This window comes from Panthera pardus, unplaced genomic scaffold (assembly GCF_024362965.1).
Source record: "Panthera pardus isolate Hobbes unplaced genomic scaffold, ASM2436296v1 HiC_scaffold_26, whole genome shotgun sequence".
NCBI lineage: Eukaryota > Metazoa > Chordata > Mammalia > Carnivora > Felidae > Panthera > Panthera pardus.
The window spans coordinates 24,724,011-24,751,776 of record NW_026526832.1 but is presented as its reverse complement, the minus strand read 5'-3'; the positions used below and the strand labels follow the sequence as shown (position 1 = coordinate 24,751,776).

The 27,766-nt window shown below is 35.2% G+C and overlaps 1 protein-coding gene across 1 annotated transcript; it reads left to right on the top strand.

The window, feature by feature from the left end:
* TDRD15 (tudor domain containing 15) lies at positions 1-27,766 on the top strand. Its single transcript, XM_053891120.1, has 3 exons — positions 1-6,223; positions 10,286-10,398; positions 26,336-27,766. Exons 1-2 carry the CDS (start codon positions 1-3, stop codon positions 10,342-10,344), a joined length of 6,282 nt encoding a protein of 2,093 aa, XP_053747095.1. The 3' UTR covers positions 10,345-10,398; positions 26,336-27,766.

Genomic DNA, 27,766 nt, shown 5'->3' with positions numbered 1-27,766 from the left:
ATGGATTCCACATCTCTGTTACCAATGTTTTTAGACATGGATCTGACAATATCACATATAGAATGTTTTCCTAAGGACATTCTAGTGAAATTTCAAGGCAGAAATAATACTGAATGTGAGTTTGACTACCACATATTACAGAGGGAAATTCAGCATATTCCAAAAGTAAAAGCTAATGTGGACATTGATGAATTTTGTTTGGTGGAAGAAAGAGTATCTGGAGAATGGCAGAGAGGAAGAGTCATGGAAAAGAAAAACGAACTCTATACAGTGCTCCTCATAGATCACGGAGAAGAACTAAGAGTTGATAGTACACAGGTTGCTTCAGCCTGTGGCAACTTATTTGAGCTACCACCACGGGTAATATTTGGTATTTTTGCCAACATACTACCAAATGGGGAAAGATGGCCTCTTAAAGCTTTGAATTATTTTAAGTCATTAGTTGGACTACAAGTGAAAGGTTGTGTACAAGCTGTGTTGCCTCTTCAAAGGACTCTTCTAGAAGTACCAAAAATTATATCCCAGGTTCTTGAGTTACAATTAGGCAGACTTATTGATGGGGATTCATTTCGTCTTATTGTGGAAATGTTAAAAGAATTCCCACAAGAAATGCCCGATTTACTACAACATAGAAGACCTGAATTGTTAAGTAAGAATGATACTCCAGTTGATGTTCAACATGTTCTGGATAATTTGCAGCCATCTTTGTCAGTAGGCAGTATTGAAAGTATAAAGGTATCCTCTGCATTGAGCCCAAGTAAATTTTATTGTCAACTAATTAAATGGATTCCAGAGTTAGAAAATTTAACAGCGTGTATGACTTTGCATTATGATGCTATCAGTCAAGTAAGTAGTCCCACATGTGATAACTTTGGACTACTTTGTGTTGCCAAAAGAAGAAATGGACAGTGGTATAGAGGAATTCTTCAGCAGCTCTTGCCCAATAATCAGGTGAAAATTTGGTTCGTGGATTATGGCAGTACTGAGGCTATACCTTCGATCCATGTAAAGAAACTTAAACAGGATTTTATTTTAGTACCATTATTTTCATTTCCATGTTCTCTGACATATTTAAACAGTCCAGATAGAGATGCCAGAAAATCTCAATTGAGTGTATTTAAACAAGCCTTGTTAGGACAAACAGTATATGCACACATCGATTGGTTCAATAAAGATGAACATTTGTTTTATGTAACACTACAAACTCAGGAGTCTACAATTAATTCTAAGTGTCTGCTGAAGACTGTAGGCACACAAGTAATCTGTCCAGTGTCTGAATCAAAAATCTCTAGTATGTTTAAAGAGAGTAGTGCTGCTGATGTAAATGGCTTTGCAGTTGAGCGTTTTGTTGGAAATACTGAATTGTCAATAGACTATCTAAATAAAAACTCTTTGAAAGTAGGTTTTCCTATTAAAACTGTAGAGATGGAGATAGAGGCTGCCTATATAGCTTTTGTAGTATATGTATTAAACCCATCAAATTTCTGGGTACGTACTAATGAACATCAGAATGAACTTCAAGATATAATGAAAAATATAAACAAATTTTATGATTTGTGTGAAAATAGTGAACTGATTCTAAGAAATCCAGAACCTGGATTATTTTGTTGTGCTAGATACAGCAAGGATAGACATTTTTACAGAGCTGTCATCACTGAAATTAATGGCTGTAAGATTAATGTTTATTTTTTAGATTATGGAAATACTGATTCCATACCATTTTTTGATGTAAAAGTTTTGCTTCCAGAGTTTTGTGAGTTGCCTGCCTTAGCCATGTGCTGTTCACTTGCACATATATTTCCTATTGAAGATTTATGGGTGAAGGCAGCAATTGACTATTTTAAAAAAATTGTCTTGAACAAAGAAATTTTGCTGCAGGTTCTAGCAAAAAAAGATGACAAATACATTGTAAATATTCAGAGTATTGAAGCCTCAGAAAATATTGATGTTGTCCCTCTTATGTTACAAGCTGGATATGCAGAATATTGGGAAGTAGAACCAGAGTGTTATCCCAAATCTGCAAATGAATATTCAGTGTTAAATTTAAAATTTAAAAACAAAGTTAATATTAAAGTCCTATCTGCCTTTCTTGAAGGACCTAAACTTTACCATTCAAATAAGCTAAAAGAAAGTAGCTTGTCTTTGGTAAAAACACCAGCTGTTAATTTCTCAGACTTAAAAAGTCCTTTCACCTTGTCTGTGGGGACTGAGTCACCACGACCTTATAAAGAATATATGTTTAAACCAGGAACAGTCCTTGAAGTTAAGTGTTCTTCTTATTGTGGCCCAGGTGACTTCTCATGCCAGCTTCAATGTAAGTTAGAAGACCTAAAATTACTAATGGAACAAATTCAGAATTACTATAGCATTCATTCAGATCCTTATCAGATTGGGCAGATTGCTTGTGTTGCTAAGTATTCCAAAGATGGGAAGTGGTATAGAGCTGCTGTTTTGACTCGAGTATCACAAAAAGAATTTGACATCGTATTTGTTGATTATGGTTACCAGGAAAGAGTTTTAATTAAAGATCTTTGTGCTATTAACCCACATTTTCTTATGTTAGAAGGCCAAGCCTTCAGATGTAGTCTTAATCATTTAGTTGAACCCATTAGTTGTAAATCATTCAGTTGGACAAGAGAAGCATGCAGAGACTTTGGGAATTTTATTTCTTCATCTAAAGGATTGACTTGCACCATTTATGCCTTAGTTCTTACACATCAAAACTCTTTATGTAACTTAGTGGATTTGCAATCTCCACTTACTAGTGCAAAAGAATTTCTTATGAATCATGGCTCTGCACAGTATACTACATTATCAAAGCCATTCCCATCTTCAGTTAGTCTTTACAGTTACTGTTACTCTTCCTTTAACATAAAAATTGGAAGTGAGGAAGAAATATACATATCTCACATATATAGTCCCAGAAGGTTTTATTGCCAACTTAGTAGAAATAATAAAGACCTGGAGATGATAGAAACAAAAATCACAGAGATTGGTAATCTCAAAAATTGTCCAAAATATGATCCTAGTAAAATGAGACTGTGCATATCTAAGTATGTAGAGGATGGTCTCTTTTATCGAGCTTTAACAATGCCAACAGATTCATTAACTGACTTTCTGGTCTATTTTGTGGACTTTGGAAATAAGCAATTAGTAGAAGAAAGTACATTGAAGGCTATTTCAGATCAGTTTCCAGAGTTGCTGTTTACACCTATGCAAGCTATTAAGTGTTTTTTGTCAGATCTTAGAGATGTAGATTTTCCAGCAGAAATCAATAGCTGGTTTAAAGATAATTTTTTGGGAAAACGATTAAGGGCAATAATATTGTCCAGGGAGTCAGATGGCCAGCTTGGTGTAGAATTATATGATGGATATCAACATATAAATCAGAAAATTAAAATGTTGCTTCATGCTTATGGAAAAAAACATTGTGATCAAGCACCCTGTGTGGAAAAGGGTCATAAAATAAGTGAGAATAAGAGACTTACTATTTCTTTGAAAGGCAAAACAGAAAACCGCTATCCCAATAATATAAATAAAACTCATGTAGTAACATATTCTGAAAGCAAAACAGATCAGTTAATGAATCCCAGAAGTACATATGCCAAGCTTTTGAAACCATCGGCCTGTTTTAAAATTGAACCTGTGTCAAAAAACAAAGTGAAGTCTTTGAGTGATGGATTCAAAAATAAAGGTGTAAAAATTGTCCCTGGATCTGCACATACTCTTGATGAAAATGATGTGGGCCAGAAATCAGTAAGGGTTGTATCACCATCTTTTATCCAAGAATTAAATCAAGCAGACTTTCAAAACCCGTATAATCTTACTAGACCACAGATCAAAGATCTTCCTCAACCCAAAATTTGCTTGAATGCCAAAGTTAAAGGATATGTTTCTAGTGTCAGTAATCCAGCAAGTTTCCATATTCAGCTTGTTGATAATGAAAATGTAATCATCAGACTTGCAGATGCTCTAAATGAAAGAAGAACAAAGATAGTGAAAGAGAGAAAATCAGTTAAGCCTGTGGTGGGAGACCTTGTAGTTGCCGAATACTCTGGTGACCATGCCATTTACAGAGCAGTCATTAAGAAAAATTTGCCAGGAAATTCTTTTGAAGTGGAATTTATTGACTATGGTAACACTGCGATAATAAGCACATCAAAAATTTATGAATTTCAGAGGGAATTCTTAACAATTCCTCAGCTAGGAATCCATTCTTTTCTTAGTGGAGTCAGGTGGAATGAGCCTGATGAAATATGGGACAGTAAAACTGTGGATTATTTTGCATCACGAGTAAGTAACAAAACAGTTGCATGTGAATTTTTGAAAAAGCATGAGCAGAAATGGGAAGTAAATATCATTTGTGATGGAACATCTGTTATTAATGAACTACTGAAATGGACAGCATGTTCAAAACTTCAGCAAACAGGATTGCAGATGCCAGCGGTTGTCTCTCAAAAAGCGAGTTCTGGTGAGGATAATGAAATTAAGAAAGGAAGATCAAATGAATATGAAGGTTCTATGATCCTTCAACCACCCTACCAACAGCTGGGTAATATTCCTTTTGAAGAGTTAAAACCTGGCCAACTGGAAAAGGCTGAAATATTTTATGTCTCAAAAAGTGGGACATTTTATGTGAAGTTATCAAAAAATAAAAAAATCTTATCAGATTTAACAGTATTAATCGCTAAAGTAGTAAAAAAACCTTTATCAATGGAAACTATTAAAAAAGGCTTAGAGTGCTTGGCAAAATCTAAAAAAACCTTGAAATGGTATCGATCAAAAGTAGAAAAGAAGTGTGTTGATGATAAAGTGCTTGTTTTTTTAGTAGATCGTGGTAGGTATGAAATAGTACCATTAGGTAATACCAAGGTGCTTAGTAATGAAATAAGAAATATTCCAAGACAAGCTGTGGCTTGTAAATGGATTTGGTTTGAAAATTTTAGAAACCGGTCATTTGAGTCTATTGTGTGTTTATTTGCTCATCTGGAAATAAATATTCTTTTCCTCAAATATTTAGACTCTGTGTGGGAAGTAGACATTTTGGTAGATGGCCTGTTACTTTTGGAATATTTAAATTTAAATACAGTTCGTGTTGAAAACAAACTTAGATCTTCAGAAACGATTTTTAATATGGAATCTAAGTCTCCTGTGTCATGTACAATAAGATCATATACTTGGGCCCAACTCCAAAATGGAAAGCAGTATTCTGGTATTGCCACTGCTATTTCTGATCCATCAGATTTCTGTGTTCAGTTAGAAGATTTCTTTGACACAATGAAATCTCTCTTTGTGTTGCTTTCTGATCTACCAGAAAACTTACAAACAGTGCCTCAAGAGTGCATATTTCCTGGTGCTAGTTGTTTGTTCAAATATGAACTGGAAGATCAGTGGAATCGAGTAGAAATTTCTGAAGTCTCTAATCGGTCTTTACTACTTGTGTTGATCGACTATGGATTTTCTGTTTACATACCTTATTCAGATACAAAAAATCTCAAAGTTGTTCCTGTGGAACTTCTGAATTTACCAAGGTTAAGTTATCCTTGTGTCTTAGGTGGTATCTTACCTGCTAAGGGGAAGCATTGGAGTGAAGAAGCCAAAAGCTTTTTTCAAGATCAGCTAAGTAAACCAGGCTTAGTTTTTCAGTTGAGGAGGTATAATTTTGAAACAAAACTGGAAGTAGATATCATTCATGAGAAAAACAGTTTGGCAGATATGTTGGTTGTATCTGGTCTTGCAGTATATTCTAAAGATTCAGATCATCTTAATGATGGAGTTAGTACTACTGGATCTACTGAAATCCAGTATCAATTACAGAGTAAGCCTGTTTTCCCATTGTTAGATCAAAATTGTTACAAAAGAGAAAATACCAGCTGTATATGCACTGAGAAACAAAAACTAAAAGAGAAAACCGTAAAGAAAGAGGTCTATAAGAACTTAAGGAAAAGCAGTATCAGTAAGCGATTATATTCTAGAAATTTAACTCTGAAGAAGGCTGACATTGGAAAACATAATCCCCGAAGTACCATCACATTTGATACACGTATAGCAGCTTCATTTTGGGAACTACTGAATGATTTGAAGAATAACACTAATTTCATTGAAAACATTTTTGAAAAACTACCAACTGAAGAAATACAAGAAAATAACACAATGGATTTGAGAACAAGGATAAAAGCACTGCGTGTTAATGAAAAAATTATATCTGAGGAACACTTAAAAGGTAGGTACCTATTTAAAAAAAACAGCTTTTTTTGTATATTGTTTTTGATTCCTTGAAAGTTTATTATATGCTAAGATTATCCAAATTGAAAAAAATCATAGTGCAAGAAGCTCACTAGACAATCAATAAATGGATAAACTTGGAGTGATTACTTAATTATAAAATGATACTTGAGGATATCTTCCTGTTTTGAATGGTAACCTTTGAGAATGTAATGAAAGTGGAGAGAATTTTTAACCATATGTGCATGTACACATACATGACATTTTATAGATAGTTTAAAGGGTTTCACAAAACTAAAGGCCCATAGATCTCTAGTTAATAAATCTTGCTATTAGTGAGCTCCTGGGCTCATTTTGGAGAACCAGTTTTCTGTTATGTGTTTATCAGATGAAATATATCTTTATTTAGATTTTTTGAGTGTACTTTTAGCATATTGCTAATAAAGTTAAATTTATAGTATAAACTGACTTGAACATATTTCCTGTTAAATTTTTTAGATGTCAAACTGATTCTATAATAAATTTTAATATTTTATGTTATCTGATTTTGCTTATGCACATTATATTTTCTGTATGGGTTAGTTACTGAGGATTTCGTAGGCTATAAATGTTCCCTGCTTTTAATGAATGTTTGTTCTGACTATAAATCTATTATTCCATATTATCTCTAGTATTATAGCCGGTTACATTCTTTCAGTGAGGGGAGGGATCTTGTTTTTATTGATGTATTTTAGAAGGAGTATTTCATTTGAATTCATATTGAGGTGTTTTATAGTTAATTGATAAAGGCTTTAAAATTGGTCCTCTTATTTTTGAGTATTTTGTTATTAGCAGTTATGGTAGAGTGCTTACTATGTTCTAGGTACTGTGCTAAGATTTTTTGATGTATTATGTCTTTTAAAGTTTACCAAATTCTATGAAGTAGGTGGATATTAAGGTTTAAATGGAGTCCAATAACTAGTACCCATTTCTTTGCCTGAATTCTAAACCATTTTAGAGATGGACAAGGAGAGAAACCATTGATGAGCAAAATATCACATTAAAAACAAAACAAAACAGCCAATGGGCACCTGGGTGGCTCAGTCAGTTCAGCTTCCGACTTTGGTCGGAAGCTTCAGGTGGTGATCTCGCGATTCGTGGGTTTGAGCCTCACATTAGGCTCTGTGCTGACAGCTTAGAGCCTGGAGCCTGCTTTGGATTCTGTGTCTCCCTCTCTCTCTGCCTCTCCTCTGCTCGTGCTCTGCCTCTGTCTCTTCAAAAAATAAAATGTTAAAAAATCCCACCCCAAACCAGTATTGATGGACGTGGGTTTGTATCAATGGGAAAGGGGTTTACCAACACCGAGTCAACAATTTAGACTTACCCACAGAGGCGAATTTCTCCATATTGGGGGTCTACCCATGTAAAACTTACAGGTTGAGGCGTGTATCTCCAAAAAAAGAAAGGGAGGGGAGGAGGAAGAGACTGAACTGACCTATACCTTTGGACAAGGGTATGCCCTGCATGGCCCTACTCCAAGTGTAAGTAAGGGAGTGAACAAACCAGAGTATTAGGTTAGGAGAATACCTCACCCGTGAATACTTGTACATGGAAGGAAACCCCAGGAATGGGAAGAAGCACCCCTCCCCCAAATTATTGTCATTATTTTATGAATGATGCTCAGGGAAATTAAGTAAATTGCCAATGGCTCTAAAGAGAAAAATGTCAGTTCCTTGTTTACTAGCAACTCTGATGTTTCCACATCCAAAGTCTTTTATTAATTACTGATACTGCCTTTTGGAAAGGAGTTAGATATTTGAGGAAGAGTTTTCTATAAGCTTTTGACCATCAGCCCATACACTTTGGCACTTCTATACCTTCTGTTGTTACTTTACATGTGTTCATTTCCACCGTCTTTGTTTTTCCTTAAGAACCCACTCTTGGTCCCTATCTCTATCCTACCTCCTGCATTCCTAGTACAGAGTGAACCAGTAAGTGAATTAAGTAAAAGTAGCTATTATGAAAACAAAGAACCAAACATTAAATTAAAAAATCTTCACTAGGGAAAAATCATAAATTTGAGTGAGACAAATACAAGAACCATGGTTTCATGGACTAAGAATTTTCTAATACACTTGCCATGATCCATGTAAAACAAAAAAATAAGAAAACATCAAGTGGTTTCATTGCCTTGTGTACTGTCCAAATTCCTAAGCCCCGATTACTCGTCCAACAGTGGTAGTGTAGTAGCCACTGCTGTTTGTTACTATTGCCTGCACGTGCTTTGAATCTAAGGCAAAATGGTTTTAGTTCTTGGTTGAAGTTATCAATATTTGAAATTGTTGCCTATTAAGGAAACTGGAAAAGTGGCTCTAATGGCCATGCTGTTGAATTTATTCTTTGCACTGACATTGAGAAAGCTTTAAAAAATTCTGATGCCTGGGTCTCACTTTGAGATTGTTTTAATTGGTCAGGCTACCGCCTCCATGAGGATTTTAAAGCCCCCTAGGTGATTGTAATGTACAGAGAAGGTTGAGAACCACTGTTTTAGAGACGATTGTGGATAACTTTCTGAATTATTTTGTGAGAGAAAACAATTCTGGATTTTGTGAAAAGTCTTAAAATCTATTCCTCCTGTATTTGGAGGCCAGACTATACATAGTGAATTACAGCAGTTCTGTGCTAAACTTAATTTGAAGTAAATATAGTAAAAATGCCACGATGTTAGAAATGACCTCAAAGTATAATACATTTATTTTGCCTTGCCCAGGTATTGTTTTAATTATAGAAGTTTCTGCCTCTTATGTTTAGAAAATTGGCTTAACTTTCCCCTAGTTTCACCCTACTGTAACATATCAGTATTAAAATCTTCAAACTAGTTGTTTTTGTTTGCAGATTGTTTTCTTAAAAGTTACTAGTCTTTTCCCAGGATGTTTTTGCAGGTTTGTGTTGTTGCTTGTTTGTTTTTCCTGGAAGTCCTTGAATAGATAATTATGGGAACTAAAGAATGTAACAACCCTTCAAAAAGCACAGAAGTATCTAGTCACTCTTTGGTAATGAAGTAGTGGGTTATGTTGATTTGTGCTACCTTCCTATGCTTCCTTATTTAACTGGAGGACATTTTTGAAAGAAATTTGGAATGGCAACCAACTTTAGAGGAGAATTTTGTCTGACATTTTACATTTGAAATAATACACCTAGACATCCAAGGGGAATGGCTGACAGGCATGTAAAATGTTAGACTGAAGTTTGAAAATACGAGACTTGTAGGTGATACACACTTATGAATCACTTGCATCGGATGTAGCATGGTATTTAAAAGTAAGGCCAGTGAGGCCCCTTGCTCCTTGAGTTTGAATTCCTGCTTCATCCCTTCTTAACTGTGAAACTGTAGGTAAGCTTTTTAACATGGCCGTGCCTCTGTTTTTTCATCTGGAATATGGAAATAATAACTATGCATTTGGCTTCTTGTGAGGACTGAATAAGTTAAAATGTGTAAAACCTTTTCACTAGTATCTGGTACAGAGTAAGTGCTCAGAAATTTTAGAAATATCAGCCATCCCAATAAAGCTCTAATGTATTTGTTTTGTAAATCTTTTGTGAAATTGCAATTTGAAAAATTTCTGATGTTGCTCTGCAAGAAACTGAAATATGTAGGGCAGTGTGTGTATCTATATATCTATATCTATATATCTATATTTATAGTACAATGGTTAGATTAACAGTTAAATTTCTATTTGGAAGATAGGATTTATGATTGAGATAATTATAGTTCTAAATAAAGATTAGAACAGGCTATATGTATTTTTTCCAAAATGGGTATATATTAGTGATTGTTTAAGAAAAGATATTTTCAGTTGTTATGTACAATTATATGTATATATTATAGTATGTGTGTAATCTGATTATGCCATACTTCACTCCTCCTTTACCTTTTTCAATTGTGACTTTTAGAAATTAACTAAAATTCTGTTCATAGAAGGTATTTTCAAAATAAAATCTTGACTATGAATTAGACCCATAATGGTTGGAAAATTATATTACAGCATATTAATTATTACTGTTTTTGCTTGTGTTTCAGTGAAGGGAGATGAAAGCTCAGATCCTCTATGTATCAGTTTGGCAACAAATAATACATAGGATACCGAATAATTACTATTTTGTTCTAGATGCTCCAAATATATAATAAAAGTGGTAAGCATATGACAGTTTCTAATATTAAAGGTATCTTCAAGGCATCTAGATTGTTCAAATTATTTCCCTAGGAGACAATGATTAGAATGCTACAGAAATTCTATGTGACCAGGAATTGTGATGATTTGTTTGTAGAAGATTGCTTAGGAAATGTGGTTCACTCCTAAAGTATTTTAAACATTTGACAAACCATTCTTTGCTTGTGTTTCCACAGTCATTAGATAATATTTTACCATTATCTGTATTTTTCAAGTGTCTTTCCTGACTGAAACCTTTGTTTCAGTTGCTGCTTTGTAGGGACATCATTGAAATCATGGAAAATACATAGAGAGTTAAGGCTATAGGACTGCATTCCCAGGAAAATATGGGTGCTTTTAGGACTGGCACTTATTAATAGGATATGGAAGAGAAGTCAGAGTTAATCCTGTTCTTCCCTTTCTTTAGATCATACAGTGGGAATTTTCTTTCATTTTATTCTGCAGTCATACCTTTTTTTAAATTTGGTTTTACACTTTTGGTTGTTCATTAGTTGTAGATATTTGTGCCATTCAAGAACACTGCTGTTTGGTTGGGGGGGTAGATATTTTGTCAGTGTATTTAACTGTGAATTAGAATTTATTTTTCAAGTAAACATTTATTGAGCAAATTTAGAGTATTGTTTTGATGCCAGGATAGAACCATAAAATCATGCAAATGTACTTGAGTCAGTGTCCACCAAATAGTTTTGAAGAACTAGAGATTTGGTGATTTAGAGAATATTTGGGGAAATTTAGAAATTTCCTAAGCTAGGTATGGAGAATCAAGTTTATCATTGTACATGTATATTGAATGTATTAATACTGTCATTTTTTTGAGGTTAGGAAGTAATTTCCAGAAATGCTGTTGTTTATGAATATATAGGAGTTTAAGTTGGGTATCTTGAAAGTTTATTCAGTGCAGGGAGGCTTCATATTTTTACGCTCCAAATTAATCTGTGGCTTGTGATTATTTTAGAGCAGAGAATTTAATATTTACTCTTTGTAATCGAATTTCTTTGAATACTTTTGTGTCATTTTCCTCCAAACCTCACCAGATCTCACAGATTATTTTGTGCAATTTGGAAAAGTACTTCTATTAGAAAATGAATTCACTTTATACAACTTCTGTGACTATTTAATACTGGGTTGCTTTTGTTGTTTTGTTACCATAAAACATGGCAAAGTTAATGATTTGGATAAGTAAACAAAAGAAATGAATAAAGTAAGATAAAGTAGTATTAATGGGTGTTTTTTGGTACCAGTTTTATCATGAAGGGCCTCATACCTCTTCAGTTTTTCAGAGTTCTGTTAATTTCATTTATGTGTCTTGAGGTACAGTATTTTATGTTTAGAAATAGACAAACTTCACAAATTTATTTATAACATTTATGTTATTAAATACTGTAGAAAATGTTTTTACAAGACTACGTTTCAGTTAATTCCTAACTGATTTTTTATTAGACAGAAGCCCAATCTAGAAAGTAACTGAAGAAAGGATTAAAATTGTTTCCTTTTAAGATAAAAAGAGCTTAATTTAAAACGATTTTCCTCTTTTTTATGGAGCTACATTATTATTTTTGTTCTACATTAGCTAGTTTGTTATACTGTAAAATTACAACATGGAGGATGTATAGTAATATAGTTATTCAGAGTACTTTCAAGCAAAAACAAATAGTGTATTCATCTTAAAATTTATATTTTCTTAGGATTAAGTTTTATTAGATTTTACAGATAAGTCAATATTAAAATAATGCTTTTTCCTACTCTAAAACACTTGTATGAATTTAAGTTAGTAGAAGCTGTTATTTTATGAATGTTGGCAATAGACTATTGATTCAAAATTTGGGAAGTAGTAGCACATTTACATTTTTAGATTAAAATATTTCAAAGTTGAGGATTGCTAAGCTTTACTTTTTAAATTTATTTTTTAAAAATTTTTCTCAGAAACATACTTGATAATTTTTTTAAGTTTATTTTGAGAGAGAGCACTTGTGCATGCTCAAGCAGGGAAGGGATAGAGAAAGAGGGAAAGAGAGGATCCCAAGCAGGCTCCATGATATCAGCATAGAGCCCTGTGTGGGGCTCGATTCCATGAACCATGAGATCATGACCTGAGCTGAGATCCAGTCAGATGTTTAACTGACTGCACCCCTAAATTCATTTGTAATTTTGCTTTACTCCTATAAATTAAAAAATGTTATTTTTTGAACTCATGTAAAATTTTATAAGAATAGAAAAAGTATTCTTTAGAAATGATAATTGATTTGGTTTTTAAAAAATGTTCACGTATGCATTATTCAAATGTGTGTGTGTATTCAATTTTTTTTCAAACATTTATTCATTTTTGAGAGTGAGAGAGAGCATGAGTGGGGAAGGGGCAGAGAGAGACGGAGACAAAGAATCTGAAGCGCCTCCAGGCTCCAAGCTGTCAGCACAGAGCCTGATGTGGGGCTCAAACTCACAGACCACGAGATTGTGACCTGAGCTGAAGTGGGACGCTCAACCTGCTGAGCCACCCGGATGCCCCCTTTTATTTTTTTTAAGTTTATTTCTTTTGAGCGTGGCGGAGGGGCAGGAAGAGGTGGGGGGACAGAGAGAATCTCAAGCAGGTTCCATGCTGTCAGTGCGAAGCCCGGTTTGGAGCTCGAACTCTTTATGTGACATCATGACCTAAGCTGAAATCAAGAGTTGGACACTTAACAGCTGAGCCACCCGGACACCCCTATAACTTTTTCTGACTTTTATATGTGTATTTAACTCTGCTATTGCTTAAAAACTTCTTTTGTTCTAGATGTGTACACTCAAGGGAAATTAGTTTTGTATATTGAGTATTTTGAGTTACTTTTTCACAGTAAAACATTATAAATATAGTTTGCTAAAATCTCAATGAGTATGTTTTAAAAGGGCAATATAGCATTAACAGAATCATACCTTGTGCATATAGTGATGAAAAATTGAATTCACTTTAACATTTCCTTTAACCAAAATTAGTCCTTACTCAGACACTCGGCACAATTTTTTTTCTCTTTAAAGGTATTTCTAATTCTCAAAACAGTTTTTAATTTTTCATTTTTTTTCACTTTTGAAGGAATGCTGGAGTTTTAAAAATTATAAATCTTTTTATTTGGCCTATAATTTGGATATATTTCTCAACTTTTTAAGAGTCTCCCGCATTATATTTATTTTCTACATTTGACTTCTAGAATTTTTCTTAGGTTATATCATGATAGCCATACTAAGAGTATTTAAGATTCTTACAGAAGTTCTCCTTTGATGATGCATTAACATCTTAGTGTGAACTCTATGTAATGGTTTTAATGTATTTTCTTAGTTTTCTCATAATTTTTCATTAATCACAAAGTGATCAGTTATTGACTAATGTTATAATGCTATTTCATAATACATTTGTCTCTGTGTCCTTGAACATATTGATAATCTCTGAAAATCTTCTCCTTAGTACTAAAACCTTATCTTTTATAATCTTGTTACAGTCTTCTATATGGTACACTCATTCATCAAACTGTGTTAGATATAGGAGATACAAAAATGAGTCAAATTCTGGTTTTTAAGATACTTACATTATAGTGGTGGAAGCACATTAATAATTATAACAAAGAATGGTACATGGTATGTAATAAAGGTATATAATAAGGTGCTTTAGGACCACAGAAGACCGTGCACTTTACTTCCTGGGATTGGGGGACCAGTTGGAAAAAGACTTTAAAAATATGACCTGTGATGGGGCGCTTGGGTGGCTCAGTAGGTTAAGCATCCAACTTCAGCTCTGGTCATGATCTCACAGTTCCTGGGTTTGAGCCCCACGTCAGGCTCTGTGCTGACAGCTCAGAGCCTGGAACCTGCTTCAGATTCTGTGTCTCCTCCTCTCTCTGCTCCTCCTTTGCTTGTGCTCTCTCTCAGAAATAAATATACACTAAAACAATTTTAAAAAATGACCTGTGAGCCTGATTCTTCAAAGATATGCTAGGGAACTTAGACCTACAAGGAAGGAAATTAGAGGCCACATGGTACAGCCACGCACAACTGACTCAGTACAATCACCCTATTTTGTTTTGATCGCCAAGGCCTGAGGGGAGTTGGGAATATAGAAAGTGACTACTCATGAGTGTGGAGTTTCTCTTTGGGGCTCTGAAAATGTTCAGAAGTTAAATGGTGACAGTGGTTACACAATTCTTTGAATATACTAAAACTTATTGATCTGTACACTTGAACAAGGTGAATTTTATGACCCCTGAATATTTCAGTAAAGCTTCTTAAAAATTACATTATGAAGCTTATGTATAGCTTATGAATTCAATAAGCTATTCCTTGAGACTGTTTAGAGAAGAACAGAGAAATGTAATGAAATTCTGATATCTAGTTTAGGGATTTCAAAATTAAAGGGAATAAAATCTCAAACCTCAAGAACCAAAAAATAAATGAAAAAGGAGATCGCTAGGGTGGGGAGAATGGCATCCTTAGTCTAGATCATTCTATGCATGTCATTATTAGCTATTGGTCATGATAATAGCTATTACTAGCTATTAGCATTTTTAAACCTTTGTTATTTAAAAAAAAGTTTTTTTAATGTTTAGTTTTGAGAGAGAGCAGGAGACAGAGTGCAAGTGGGGGAGTGGTAGAGAAAGAGGGAGACAGAATCTGAAGCAGGCACCAGGCTCTGAGCTGTCAGCGTAGAACCGGATATGGGGCTTGAATTCATGGACTGTAAGATCATGACCTGAGCCAAAGTTGGACACCTAACTGACTGAGCCACCTAGGCACCCCTAAACCTTGTTATTTTCTTAAAAAATGTTTTTAATGTTTATGTTAGACATAGTATGAGCGGGAGAGGGCAGAGAGAGAGTGAGGCACAGAATCTGAAGCAGGCTCCAGGCTTTGAGCCTCTGTGCTGACAGCTCAGAGCCTGACACCGGGCTCAAACTAACAAACCGTGAAATCATGACCCGAGCCCAAGTTGGATGCTTAACTGACTGAGCCACCTTAGGCACCCCTAAACCTTGTTATTTTTAAGTGTAGACCTAAAAGTGTACAAAACCAAGATATATAGCTACAGGCTTTCTGATAAAACACCTGTGTAACTGCTACACTGTGCAAAAATGGATCATTACCAGGACTCCAGAAGCTCTTTTCCTGTCCTCTCAAGTATTTATGCCCTTCTCTCCAAAGGAACTACTACCCTGACTTTTGTGGCACTATGTTCCTTTCTTTTTGTGTCTTTAAAGTAGTTTTACCACCTAATTTTGCCAACAACCAAGAAATAACGCTTTTTTCTTTTAATGGTTATATATGGAACTGATAGTATGCTTTTTTTTTTAAGTTTTTACCTGAGCCAAAACCAAGAGTTAGACACTTAACTGAGCCACCCAGGCACTCCAGTAGTATGTTTTTGTTTCTTTTTGCACAATTTTTAAGTACGAGATTTATCCTTTTTGTGTGTGTGTGTGTAGTTATGGTTCATTTATTTTAATTTAAAATTATGTATTTATGTATTTATAACACAAGCAAAAAGGGGAGGGGTGGAGAGAGAGAATCCCAATCAGGCTCTGTGCTGTCAGTACAGAGCCCTATGTGGGCTTGAACTTATGAACCATGAGATCATGATCTGAGCTGAAACTGAGTCAGACACTTAACCAATTGAGCCACACAGGCGCCCCATTTGTTTTCATTTCTTTTTTTAAAGAATTGTTTTTTTCAATGTTTATTTATTTTTGAGACAGAGAGAGACAGAGCATGAACGGGGGAGGGTCAGAGAGAGGGAGACAAAGAATCTGAAACAGGCTCCAGGCTCCGAGCTGTCAGCACAGAGCCTGACGCGGGGCTTGAACTCACGGACCGCGAGATCGTGACCTGAGCTGAAGTCGGCCGCTTAACCGACTGAGCCACCCAGGCGCCCCTCGTTTCCATTTCTGAATAAATAATTTGTATTGTAGGGTATAAATTTATTCATTCTACTCTTGACAATTTTTTTAGTTTTCAACTATTGCAAATAATAAGGGAAATAACTGCGTGTCATTTCATGAACACGTATGTGCATTTCTGTTGGATGTGTCTGGGTTTCATTGCTGGAATTGTTGGGTCATTGTACACTAGAGGTAGAGAATAGAGGTAGGATGAAACCCTCTGGATGGGTAATTCTCTTCATCTGGTTGAGTGTTACTCCTGTGGAGGATGCCTATGATAAGCATTGAGATGAATCACCAAGATTGATATGCCAAGATTCACATGGTCATTACCACTGGCTCATCCAAATGCCTCTTCTGCAGGTTTCCTTATCTTTGTCTTCCATACTTGTACCTTCTGAGCCCCAGCCAACCAACTTAACCAGTTACCACTGTGTGGCAGTCTATATGTGGTTACCTTAGGTTTCTTCCATTTCCATTCAGAAAGGATGTAGGGTGTGCCCAAAGGGAAAGTTGTTTCTTAGCATTGTTCCTTCAGGGATGTCCCTGAATGGGCATGTAGTCAGGCAGTAGTGCATGCTGGCTTGCAATGGCATACTGTGTTGACCAATTTATGGATCATACTTGATTGTTAAAATATCCTCTGTCAGCTGGTCATAGGAAACCTTCCTGGGAAGACCGAAATATGATTTTTGAATGTTAAAACACCCTTGCATTTTTGTGATGTCTCATGTAGGCATGTTATGCAATCTTTTTAATGTCTTGCTAGATTTGGTGCTAGTGTTATTAAAGGAGTTTTGTTTATAAGGAATATTGGTCTATGGTTCTTTTTTCCCCACTTTGTTATGTCTTCTCTGGATTTGGTATCGGGAACAGAATGAGTTGGGAAAGGTCTCCTCTATCATCTGAAAATTTTTATGTAGGATTATATTTCTCCTTTGAAAGAAATTTCATTTTTTCCCCATGGTTCTTCCATTTTCTGTTTCATTTCTGCTTTGACTTTTACTGTGTTTGATTTGCTTTTTCTAGCTTCTTGAAATAGCTATTATTTTAGATCTTTGTCTTTTGTAATAGAAGTGCTTAATGCCAGAAACTGCTTTAAAGTTTATATGTTGAGAGAGAGAGAGTGAGAGAGAGGAGGAAGAGTGGGGAAGGGGTGGAGATAGAGGGAGAGAGAGAATCCCAAGCAGGCTCTGTACTGTTAACACAGAGCCTGATGCAGGCCTGAGGCAGAACCAAGCATCGGACACTTAACTAATTGGGCCACCCAGGCACCCCCAGAAACAACTTTTTAAGTGTTCGTCAGGTGCAGCCCATATATTTTGAAGTGTGTCCATTTTTTAGGTTATTTTTTAATGCCCCTTTATTTATATTAATTTGGATCCAATAACTGATTTTCTCAGCTTTTGTTTTCCTCTGAATATCTTTAACTTTAGGCATATTTTCATATCCTATGATAAGCTCTTTTCTTTCTTTTTTTGATAAGCTCTTTTCAGATGTACAATTCAGTGTTTGGTATTTGTCACAAGTTGTGCAACTATCCCCATTAAAAACTTTTATAACATCTTATTCAATATTCCTACATACATTTACTGTTAATTCCCATATCCTTTTCTACCCCGACTCCCTGTTTCAGGCAAACGTTAATTTCTGTCCTTAACACTTCTCTTTTCTGGACTTTTTATATAAATGGAATCGTGATATTTGGTCTCTTGTGTTTGGCTTCTTTCACTGAGTAAAATGTTTTTGAGCTACATCCATATCATAGTGTGTATCAGTAGTTCATCCTTTCTTATTGCTTAATAGTATTTCATTGAATAAATATACATATTTCTAAGTTTTGACTGTTAGGATTAATGCTGCTAAAAATATATATGTACAAACCTTTATGTGAATGTGTTCATTTCTCTTGGATATATACCTAAGAGTGGAATTACTGGGTCTTTTGGTAAAGTCATGTTTAATGTTTAAAAAATCCAAACTGTTTTTCAAAGTGAGTGTACCATTTTTATATTCCTGTTGACTATATGGAGGTTTTGCTGATTCTCTGTATCCTTATATCCTTGTCAATATGTTGTGTCTTTCTTTAAAATCCACCCACCCCCCACTGGCAACCACTGTTTCTCTCCACTTAAGGTCTTTTTTTTTTTTTTTTTAATTCATTTTGGCTTAATCTCTGACCTATTTCACTTAGCATTATAGCCTCTAGGTCCATTTGTGTACCTGGGAAGATTGCTGCCTTGCCTTTTTTTTTTCTTGAGTGACTGATATTCCATTGCAAATACATGTACCAGATTTTCTTCATCCATTCATCTATGGATGGACTCTTGGGTTGCTTCCATTTCTTGGCTATTATAAATCATGCTGAAATAAACATAGGAGTGCATGTATCTTTTTCAAATTAGCGTTTTTATTTTCTTTGGGTAAATACCTGGTACTGAAATTATTGGATCATATGGTAATTCTGTTTTTAATGTAAGAAACCTACATACTATTTTCCCTAGTAGTGGAACCAATTTACATACCCTTCAACAGTGCATGAGGGTTCCTTTTTCTCCACGTCCTTGTTTACACTTGTTATTTATTCTGTTTTTGATGTTGGCTGCCAGATGTGAGGTAATATCTCATTGTGATTTTAATTTGCTTTTCCCAGCTGATTAGTGATGTTGATCATCTTTTCGTGTGTTGGCCATCTGTATGTTGTCTTTAGAAAAATTCTATTCAAGTCCTCCACTCATTTGTAATTTGATTGTTTGTTTTTTGGTGTTGAGTTATAGAAGTCCTTTATATATTTTGGATATTAGCCCCTATCAGATATGTCATTTATAAATATTTTCTCCCATTCAGTAAATAGGCGGTGGTCTGCTTTGTGATGGTTTCCTTTGCTGTGCAAAAGCTTTTTATTTTGGGGTAGTCCTAGTAGTTTAATTTTGCTTTTGTTGCCCTTGCCCAAGGTGACCTATCTAGAAAAATATTTCTATGGCTGATATCAAAGAAATTACTGCCTATGTTTTCTTCAAGGGGTTTTATGGTTTCAAAGTTTCACATTTGGGTCCTTAATCCATTTTGAGTTTATTTTTCTGTATGGTGTAAGAAAATGACCCAGTTTTATTATTTTTCATGTAGCTCTCCAGTTTTCCCAGCACCGTTTGTTGAAGAGACTATCTTTTCCCCATTATATATTCTTGCCTTCTGCATTGTAGATTCATTGAACATATAAGTGTGGGTTTGTTTCTGGGCCCTCTATTCTGTTTCATTGATCTGTGTGTCTGTTTTTGTGCCAATACCATACTGTTTTAATTACTATAGCTTTGTAGCATACATTGAAATCTAGGATTATAATACTCCAGCTTTGTTCTTTCTGAAGACTGCTTTGGCTCTTTGGGGTCTTTTGTGGTTCCATACAAATTTTAGGATTATTTATTCTAGTTATGTAAAAAATGTTGATTATCTTGATAGGGATTGCAGTAAATCCATAGACTGCTTTAGGTAGTATGAACATTTTAACCATGTTGGCTCTTCTAGTCCATGAGCATGGAACATCTTTCCATTTATTTGTGTCTTCAATTTCTTCCATCAACATTTTATAGTTTTTGGAATATAGGTCTTTCACCTCCTTGGTTAAGTTTTGTTCCTAGGTATTATTTTTGGTACAATTGTAAGTGGGATTGTTTTCTTAATTTCCCTGTGCTATTTCATTATTAGTGTATAGTAATTAAGTAGATTTCTATATATTTTGTATCCTGTGACTTTACTGAATTCATTTAACAGTTCTAGTAGTTTTTTTTTTTTTTTTTTTTTTCTGGAGTCTTTAGCGGTTTCTTATACACATTTTAATATAATCTGCAAATAGTAAAGTTTTACTTCTTCGTTACCAATTTGGATGCTTTTTCTTGTCTAAATGCTGTGCACAGACTTCTATGTCAAATAAAAATGGTGAGAGTGACCATCCTTGTCTTGTTCATGATCTTAGAGGAAAGGGTCCCAGTTTTCACCATTGAGTATGATGTTAGCTGTGCATGTTTCATATATGGCCTTTATTACGTTGAGGTGTGTTCATTCTACATCGACTTTGTTGAACATTTTTTATCATGAATGGATGTTGTACTTTATCAAATGTTTTTTCTGAATCTGTTGAGATATTTTCTCTTCTTAATGTGGTATATCATTTTGAATATATTTATGAATATTGAGCTACCTTTGCATATCTGGAATAAATTGCACTTGATGTGAATGATTTTGTTTAATGTATTATATTTGGTTTGCTAATATTTTGTTGAGGAATTTTTTATGTTTATCACAGATATTGACCTGTAGTTTTCTTTTTTTGTAGTGTTTGGTTTGGTATCAGGGTAATGTTGCCCTGCTAGAATGAATTTAAAAGCTTTCTTCCTCTTCTGTTTTTTGGAATATTTGAGAGGAATGGGTATTGATTCTTCTTCAAATTTAAATCCTTTAAATCATGTAAATGTTTAGTAGAATTCACCTGTGAAGCTGTCTGGTCCTGGATTTTGTTTGTTGGGAGATTTTTTGACTACTGATTCTATTTCATTGCTAGTAACTGGTCTGTTCAAATTTACTGTTGCTTCCTGATTCAATTTTGGAAGGTTATGGTTCTAGAAATCTATCCATTTCTTCTAGGTTGTCCAATTTGTTGGCATAATAGTCTTACCTTTTATTTATGTGGTGTAGTTTGTTATTTCTCCATTTATCATTTCATTTGAGTTCTCTTTTTTCTTGATGAGTCTGGCTAAAGATTTATCAATTTTGCTTATATTTTCAAAGAACCATCTCTTGGTTCTTCATCTGTCATTTTCATTCTTGCCATCCTAGTGGATGTGAAAATGTATCTTTTGGTTTTAGTTTGCATTTCACTAATGATATTGAGTATCTTTCCATGTGCTTCTTAGCCATTTGTATATCTTCCTTAAATAAAAGTTTTCAAAAATTGTTACCATTAATATTTTTTTTGTCTCTTTATTGTTGAGTAGTAAGAGTTTGTTTCTGGATACAGGTCCCTTATCCTGTATATGGTTTACAAATATTTTCCCCCACTTTGGGTTGTCTTCTCACTTTGATCTCCTTTTGAATCACAAATTATTTAATTTTGATGGAGTCCAGTGTGTATCCATATTTTTGTTGCTTTTGCATTTGCTTTTGGTGTCATACATAGGAAGTCATTATCTAATCCAAGATGGTGAATATTTATAAAAGTTTCTCCTAAGAGTTTTAAAATCTTAACTTATATTTAGGTCTCTGATCTATTTTGAGTTAATTTTTGTATGTGGTATGAGGTGGGATATAACTTTATTTTTTTGCAGGTGGATTTCCAATTTTTACATCACCATTTATTTTATTTTTATTTATTTTTTCAATATATGAAATTTATTGTCAAATTGGTTTCCATACAACACCCAATGCTCATCCCAAAAGGTGCCCTCCTCAATACCCATCACCCACCCTCCCGTCCCTCCCACCCCCCATCAACCCTCCGTTTGTTCTCAGTTTTTAAGAGTCTCTTATGCTTTGGCTCTCTATTACTCTAACCTCTTTTTTTTTTTCCTTGCCTTCCCCCATGGGTTTCTGTTAAGTTTCTCAGGATCCACATAAGAGTGAAAACATACGGTATCTGTCTTTCTCTGTATGGCTTATTTCACTTAGCATCACACTCTTCAGTTCCATCCACATTGCTACAAAGGACCATATTTCATTCTTTCTCATTGCCACGTAGTACTCCATTGTGTATATAAACCACAATTTCTTTATCCATTCATCAGTTGATGGACATTTAGGCTCTTTCCATAATTTGGCTATTGTTGAGAGTGCTGCTATAAACATTGGGGTACAAGTGCCCCTATGCATCAGTACTCCTGTATCCCTTGGGTAAATTCCTAGTAGTGCTATTGCTGGGTCGTAGGGTAGGTCTATTTTTAATTTTCTGAGGAACCTCCACACTGTTTTTCAGAGTGGCTGCACCAATTTGCATTCCCACCAACAGTGCAAGAGGGTTCCCATTTCTCTGCATCCTCTCCAGCATCTGTAGTCTCTTGATTTGTTCATTTTGGCCATTCTGACTGGCGTGAGGTGATATCTGAGTGTGGTTTTGATTTGTATTTCCCTGATGAGGAGTGACGTTGAGCATCTTTTCATGTGCCTGTTGGCCATCCGGATGTCTTCTTTAGAGAAGTGTCTATTCATGTTTTCTGCCCATTTCTTCACTGGGTTATTTGTTTTTCGGGTGTGGAGTTTGGTGAGCTCTTTATAGATTTTGGATACTAGCCCTTTGTCCGATATGTCATTTGCAAATATCTTTTCCCATTCCGTTGATTGCCTTTTAGTTTTGTTGGTTGTTTCCTTTGCTGTGCAGAAGCTTTTTATCTTCATAAGGTCCCAGTAGTTCATTTTTGCTTTTAATTCCCTTGCCTTTGGGGATGTGTCACGTAAGAAATTGCTACGGCTGAGGTCAGCAAGGTCTTTTCCTGCTTTCTCCTCTAGGGTTTTGATGGTTTCCTGTCTCACATTCAGGTCCTTTATCCATTTTAAGTTTATTTTTGTGAATGGTGTGAGAAAGTGGTCCAGTTTCAATCTTCTGCATGTTGCTGTCCAGTTCTCCCAGCACCATTTGTTAAAGAGACTGTCTTTTTTCCATTGGATGTTCTTTCCTGCTTTGTCAAAGATCAGTTGGCCATACATTTGTGGGTCTAGTTCTGGGGTTTCTATTCTATTCCATTGGTCTGTGTGTCTGTTTTTGTGCCAATACCATGCTGTCTTGATGATTACAGCTTTGTAGTAGAGACTAAAGCCTGGGATTGTGATGCCTCCTGCTTTGGTCTTCTTCAAAATTACGTTGGCTATTCAGGGCCTTTTGTGGTTCCATATGAATTTTAGGATTGCTTGTTCTAGCTTCGAGAAGAATGCTGGTACAATTTTGATAGGGATTGCATTGAATGTGTAGATAGCTTTGGGTAGTATTGACATTTTGACAATATTTATTCTTCCAATCCATGAGCACGGACTGTCTTTCCATTTCTTTATATCTTCTTCAATTTCCTTCATAAGCTTTCTATAGTTTTCAGCATACAGATCTTTTACATCTTTGTTTAGATTTATCCCTAGGTATTTTATGCTTCTTGGCATCACCATTTATTTTAAAAGGCTATTCTGTGTTCACTGAGTTGTTGTGGAACCTTTGGCAAAATCACTTGACCCAAAATGATTTATTTATGGACTCTTAATTCTCTTCCGTTGATCTATGGGACTAGTCTCTTGCCTGTACTTCACTGTTGTGATTACTCTAGCTTTGGAATATTTTTGAAATCAAAGGGTAAGTTCTCTCTCTCTCTCTCTTTTTTTCCATATTGCTTTGGCTGTTTTGGGTCTATTACATTTCCACATGAATGTAAGGATCATTTTTTATTTCTAAAAAATACAAAAAAGCTAGATTTTACAGCAGTTGATTCAATCTATAGATTCTTTAGGGGAGACTTGCTATCTTAACAATATTGAATCTTCCAATCCATGAACAGGGAATATCTGTGTGTTTATCTTTAATTTCCATCTACAATGTTTGTAAGTTTTAGTGCACAAGTCTTGAAACTCTTACTCTTTATTTCTAGATATTTTCTTCCTTTGTTGCATGAAATATATTGTTGATTTAATTCTCTAATTGTTCATTGTTTACTGGAATACAATTGATTTGGATTTTGACCTTGTATTCTGTAACCTTTCTGTACTTGTTTATTCTAATTTATATGTGTATGAGTATAGTTCTTTGGATTTTCTGCATATAGAATGTTGGATGCAAGTAAAATTTAAGTTTTCCCTTTCCATTTGGATCCTTTCCCCCTTTTTTTTTCTTGGCAGAGAGTACTCCAGTATAACGTTGAAAAGTGGTGAAAGCAGGCATCCATGTCTCATCCATGTTAGGAGAAAGGCCTTCTGTCTTACACTATTATGATATTTGTGATAGGTGTTTTAACCTTTAATCAGGTTGAGGAAGATATTTTCTAGTCCAAGTTTGAGAGTTTTTATCACTAATGTCTACTTTAATAATTTCTCTTGGTTATATGTCGCTTTTTCCTCTTTTTTCCCCTGTTTTTTAATTACATGGAAGACACTGTGTATGTATATTGTAGTTTTGGATTATGTTATCCTCTTAAGATTTAAAATTTTTGTTCTGGTAGGTGGTTAAATTGCTAATGGATCACTTGGATTTTATCAAGATCTAGTTTAAGGGCACATCTATTTAATTTTGTTTTCATGCTTTTTGTATCTTCTATGGCATAACTTTTCTGGGGTCTCCGCTGAATGCCTGGGTTGTTTTTCCAGGGTGCTTCTATTCTGGCTTGGCCCAAACTGCGAAATCTCCCAAGCACTCTGTTGCCTCCAGAATCTCTTCTCAGCTTTCAACCTCTTAACATAGCTACACTAACTATGGAGTCTTGCCCTGTAGCTTTGTGGACTAGGAGTTCGCTGAGGACCTGGAGAATTACCATGCAAGCTTCTGGGTTTCATCCTCTGTGGCTCTAACTGTGGCACACAAATCCCAGTTGCTATAAATAGCCTTGACCTTTGATTTCTGCATCCTTAATTCAGTAAAACTGCTCCATGCTTGACCTCACTTCCTGCCCATGGTTCAAATAATTTTGGACGAATCACGCATGTTACCTTTCTCAAGGATTGTAGCCCTTCCATGGGTGCTGTGCAACGCCTGCAAACAGTTTTATATGTTCTCTAGGTTTTGTGTCCAGTTGTTTATCATAGGGCAGTTACTTTTGCAGCCAAGACAAGACTTCCCTAGTTTGTCACTAAACTTCTACCATTCAATAAGGAAGCACTTGGAGGTAATACAGGCAATCATTTGGATTCTGGGCATAGTCTTCTCATCTCTTGTTTAATTTCTGCCCTAGTTCTCTAGTAGAAGCTGGATCAGGCGCCTCAGTCAATATATACAACTCTTCTTCTTTGTTCAGTGCATGAGGAGCCCAAAGTGGCTTTTTTTCCCATGTTTTTTTTTCCATGTTATTTTAATAGGATTTTGAGAGACAGAAAAAACACATGTGTTACAAGCATTCGTGTTCCCTCCTGTCATTGTGCGTATTGCCTGTAGTACTTTGTTTTCATCACTCATTTCTAGATAAACTGACAGAGAGGATTTTAGTTTCTGAATTTGGCCACAACACTATCTCCTGTCTCCATACTCTTTAAAGAGTATGGAGAAGTGATGGTGCTTGATTTGTGAAGTTGGGTCCTATTAGGCTATGTACCTCTGACTTGTTTACTAGAATAGTTACGCTTAATGCTGCATTGCCATGTAAGTAATCCAATTACCTTGAGGCCGCCATGCTTTGAGGGAACTGAAGCTACATGAACAGGTTATGTTTAGATCCTTTTTTTTTTTTTTTTTTTTTTTGATAGTTCCAGTGTAGGACCATTTGAGTCTCCCTAGATAAGGCCCAGACATTGTGGAACACAGATAAGCCAACTTTTCGATGTTTTCTCCAAATTTCTGCCTCATAGGATCTGTGACATAATATTATTATTTTTATCACTGGGTTTCAGAATAAGTTGTTACATGGAAATAAATAATAAATGGAATAGACTTTGGTACCAGATATGAGATGTTGCTATAACTTTTGGACTGAAGAGTGGGCAGAAACTGGAAGGAAACCTGAAGGTCCTCAAGGAGGCTGTCTGTGAGGGCTTTAAGGAAGTTGAGGAAAATGTTGAAAGCTGGAGGAAAGGAGACTGGAAATCTTTGTTATATATATTAAAGAAAATCTAGCAAAATTGCTACTGCCATAGTATGGAAAACATGAAAATCTATCTAATGAACTGAGGATTTAGTTTCCAAGCAATTTGGAAATTCAAGAGATTTCCAAGCAATTACTGCATGTGTTCTGATTCTTAGTTTTGAATGAGTGTGCTATAGAAGTTGTTCTATGCTTGCCCCACAGTGGTATGTTGGATGTGTGTGGGCTAACATGCCACTTTGTTTCATAGGTCTTCAGATCAAGAGGATTGTCCTTGGGGAACTACTTCTGGGAGCCTAATCTACACTTGGACCTGATTTAGATGATGAGGTCTGAGACTGTTCTGATGCCATAATGGATTGAGACTTTGGAGGTCTTGGGGGAGGGTGTAGTATATTCTACATATGGGAATGATATGAACTGGGGCCAGAGGGCAAACTGCGTCACACTTTATTATCCAAAGGTTGTCTCGGTAATATTTTCTAAGCTTTCATCTACTTTGACTTAGCTGTTCCCATCAAGAAGGGGAATATAATTATCCTTCCCTTGGATCTGTGCAGGCTTATGAGTGCTGTGACCAAAGCATAGAGTAGAAGTGATGCTGTGTGATCTTAAAAAGGTAGTTCACAAACGGTAACGTAGATTTCACCTTATTTTCTGGAACACTTGTACCTGGTGTCTTGGACCATCATGCAAGAAATCCAAATACCACATCCAGGTTGTGAGGAAACCCAAGCCATGTGGGGAGGCAATGTGTAGGGGCTCCTGTCAACAGTTCCAGAGCCCAGCCATTTGAGTTTTCCTTGCTGAAGCCATGGGTATTGTACAGAGACAAGCCAGCTTCATCATGTTCATATCCAAATTCCTAAGCTTCAGGACCCATAAACTTAATAGAATAGTTGTGTTTTATACACTAAGCCTCGAGGTAGTAACTGGAACAACTGGATAACTTATAAACCATGTTATAAAGAATCATCAGCGTTCTTGGTGTATAGTAAGAGTAAAGAGGCCTGGTAATGAGTAAAGTGAATTTCAGTGAAAAAGTCTGACACATTTTATTGCCTAATGGCTTGCTTATTCATTTATTTGGTTTTGGGATGCTAAGTCCTTTGGCTATCTGAATTCCAGAGAGTAGATGTGCCACTGTACTAGTTTATTTGTAAACGTTCCATTTAGTTTGCATTGTGTTCTACTTGATTTAAAACTCAATAAATATGATTCCTTCAGTTTGCCTCAATATTTTACACATAGATTTGAGATGAATACATATTAAATATTTTGTCAACTTTTTAGAGGGCATTATTCATGAGTTTTAAAAAATGAAAATGACTTATAGATGACCTAGGATATAGGTAATTATATATTAATGTTAACCTCTTTTATTAATAAGGGTTAAAGTCTATATTTTAGGGGACTTTATTCGTGATCTATATATACATAACTTGAACACTTTTATGAGATGAAGATAAAAGCAAGTTTTTCTAGCAGATAAAAATGTTTCTATAATTTGAGGGTTTTACTGCCATCTAGTGGCATTCATTTCTGTGGTTTAAATTCCTTTTAGCTTTATTTCTACTCCTCTTTTAGGATTATTTTCTCAATACTTAAGACTTTTCTTTTAAAGGAAAAATATATTTCAGCTGCCTAAACAGACGATAGATTTTTTTGAAGAAACATTGTA

Coding starts and splice junctions, on each gene's coding strand:
- TDRD15 (XM_053891120.1), top strand. CDS start 1: ATGGATTCCACATCTCTGTTACCAATGTTTTTAGACATGGATCTGACA. Junction 6,224..10,285: donor ATCTGAGGAACACTTAAAAG/GTAGGTACCTAT, acceptor CTTGTGTTTCAG/TGAAGGGAGATGAAAGCTCA.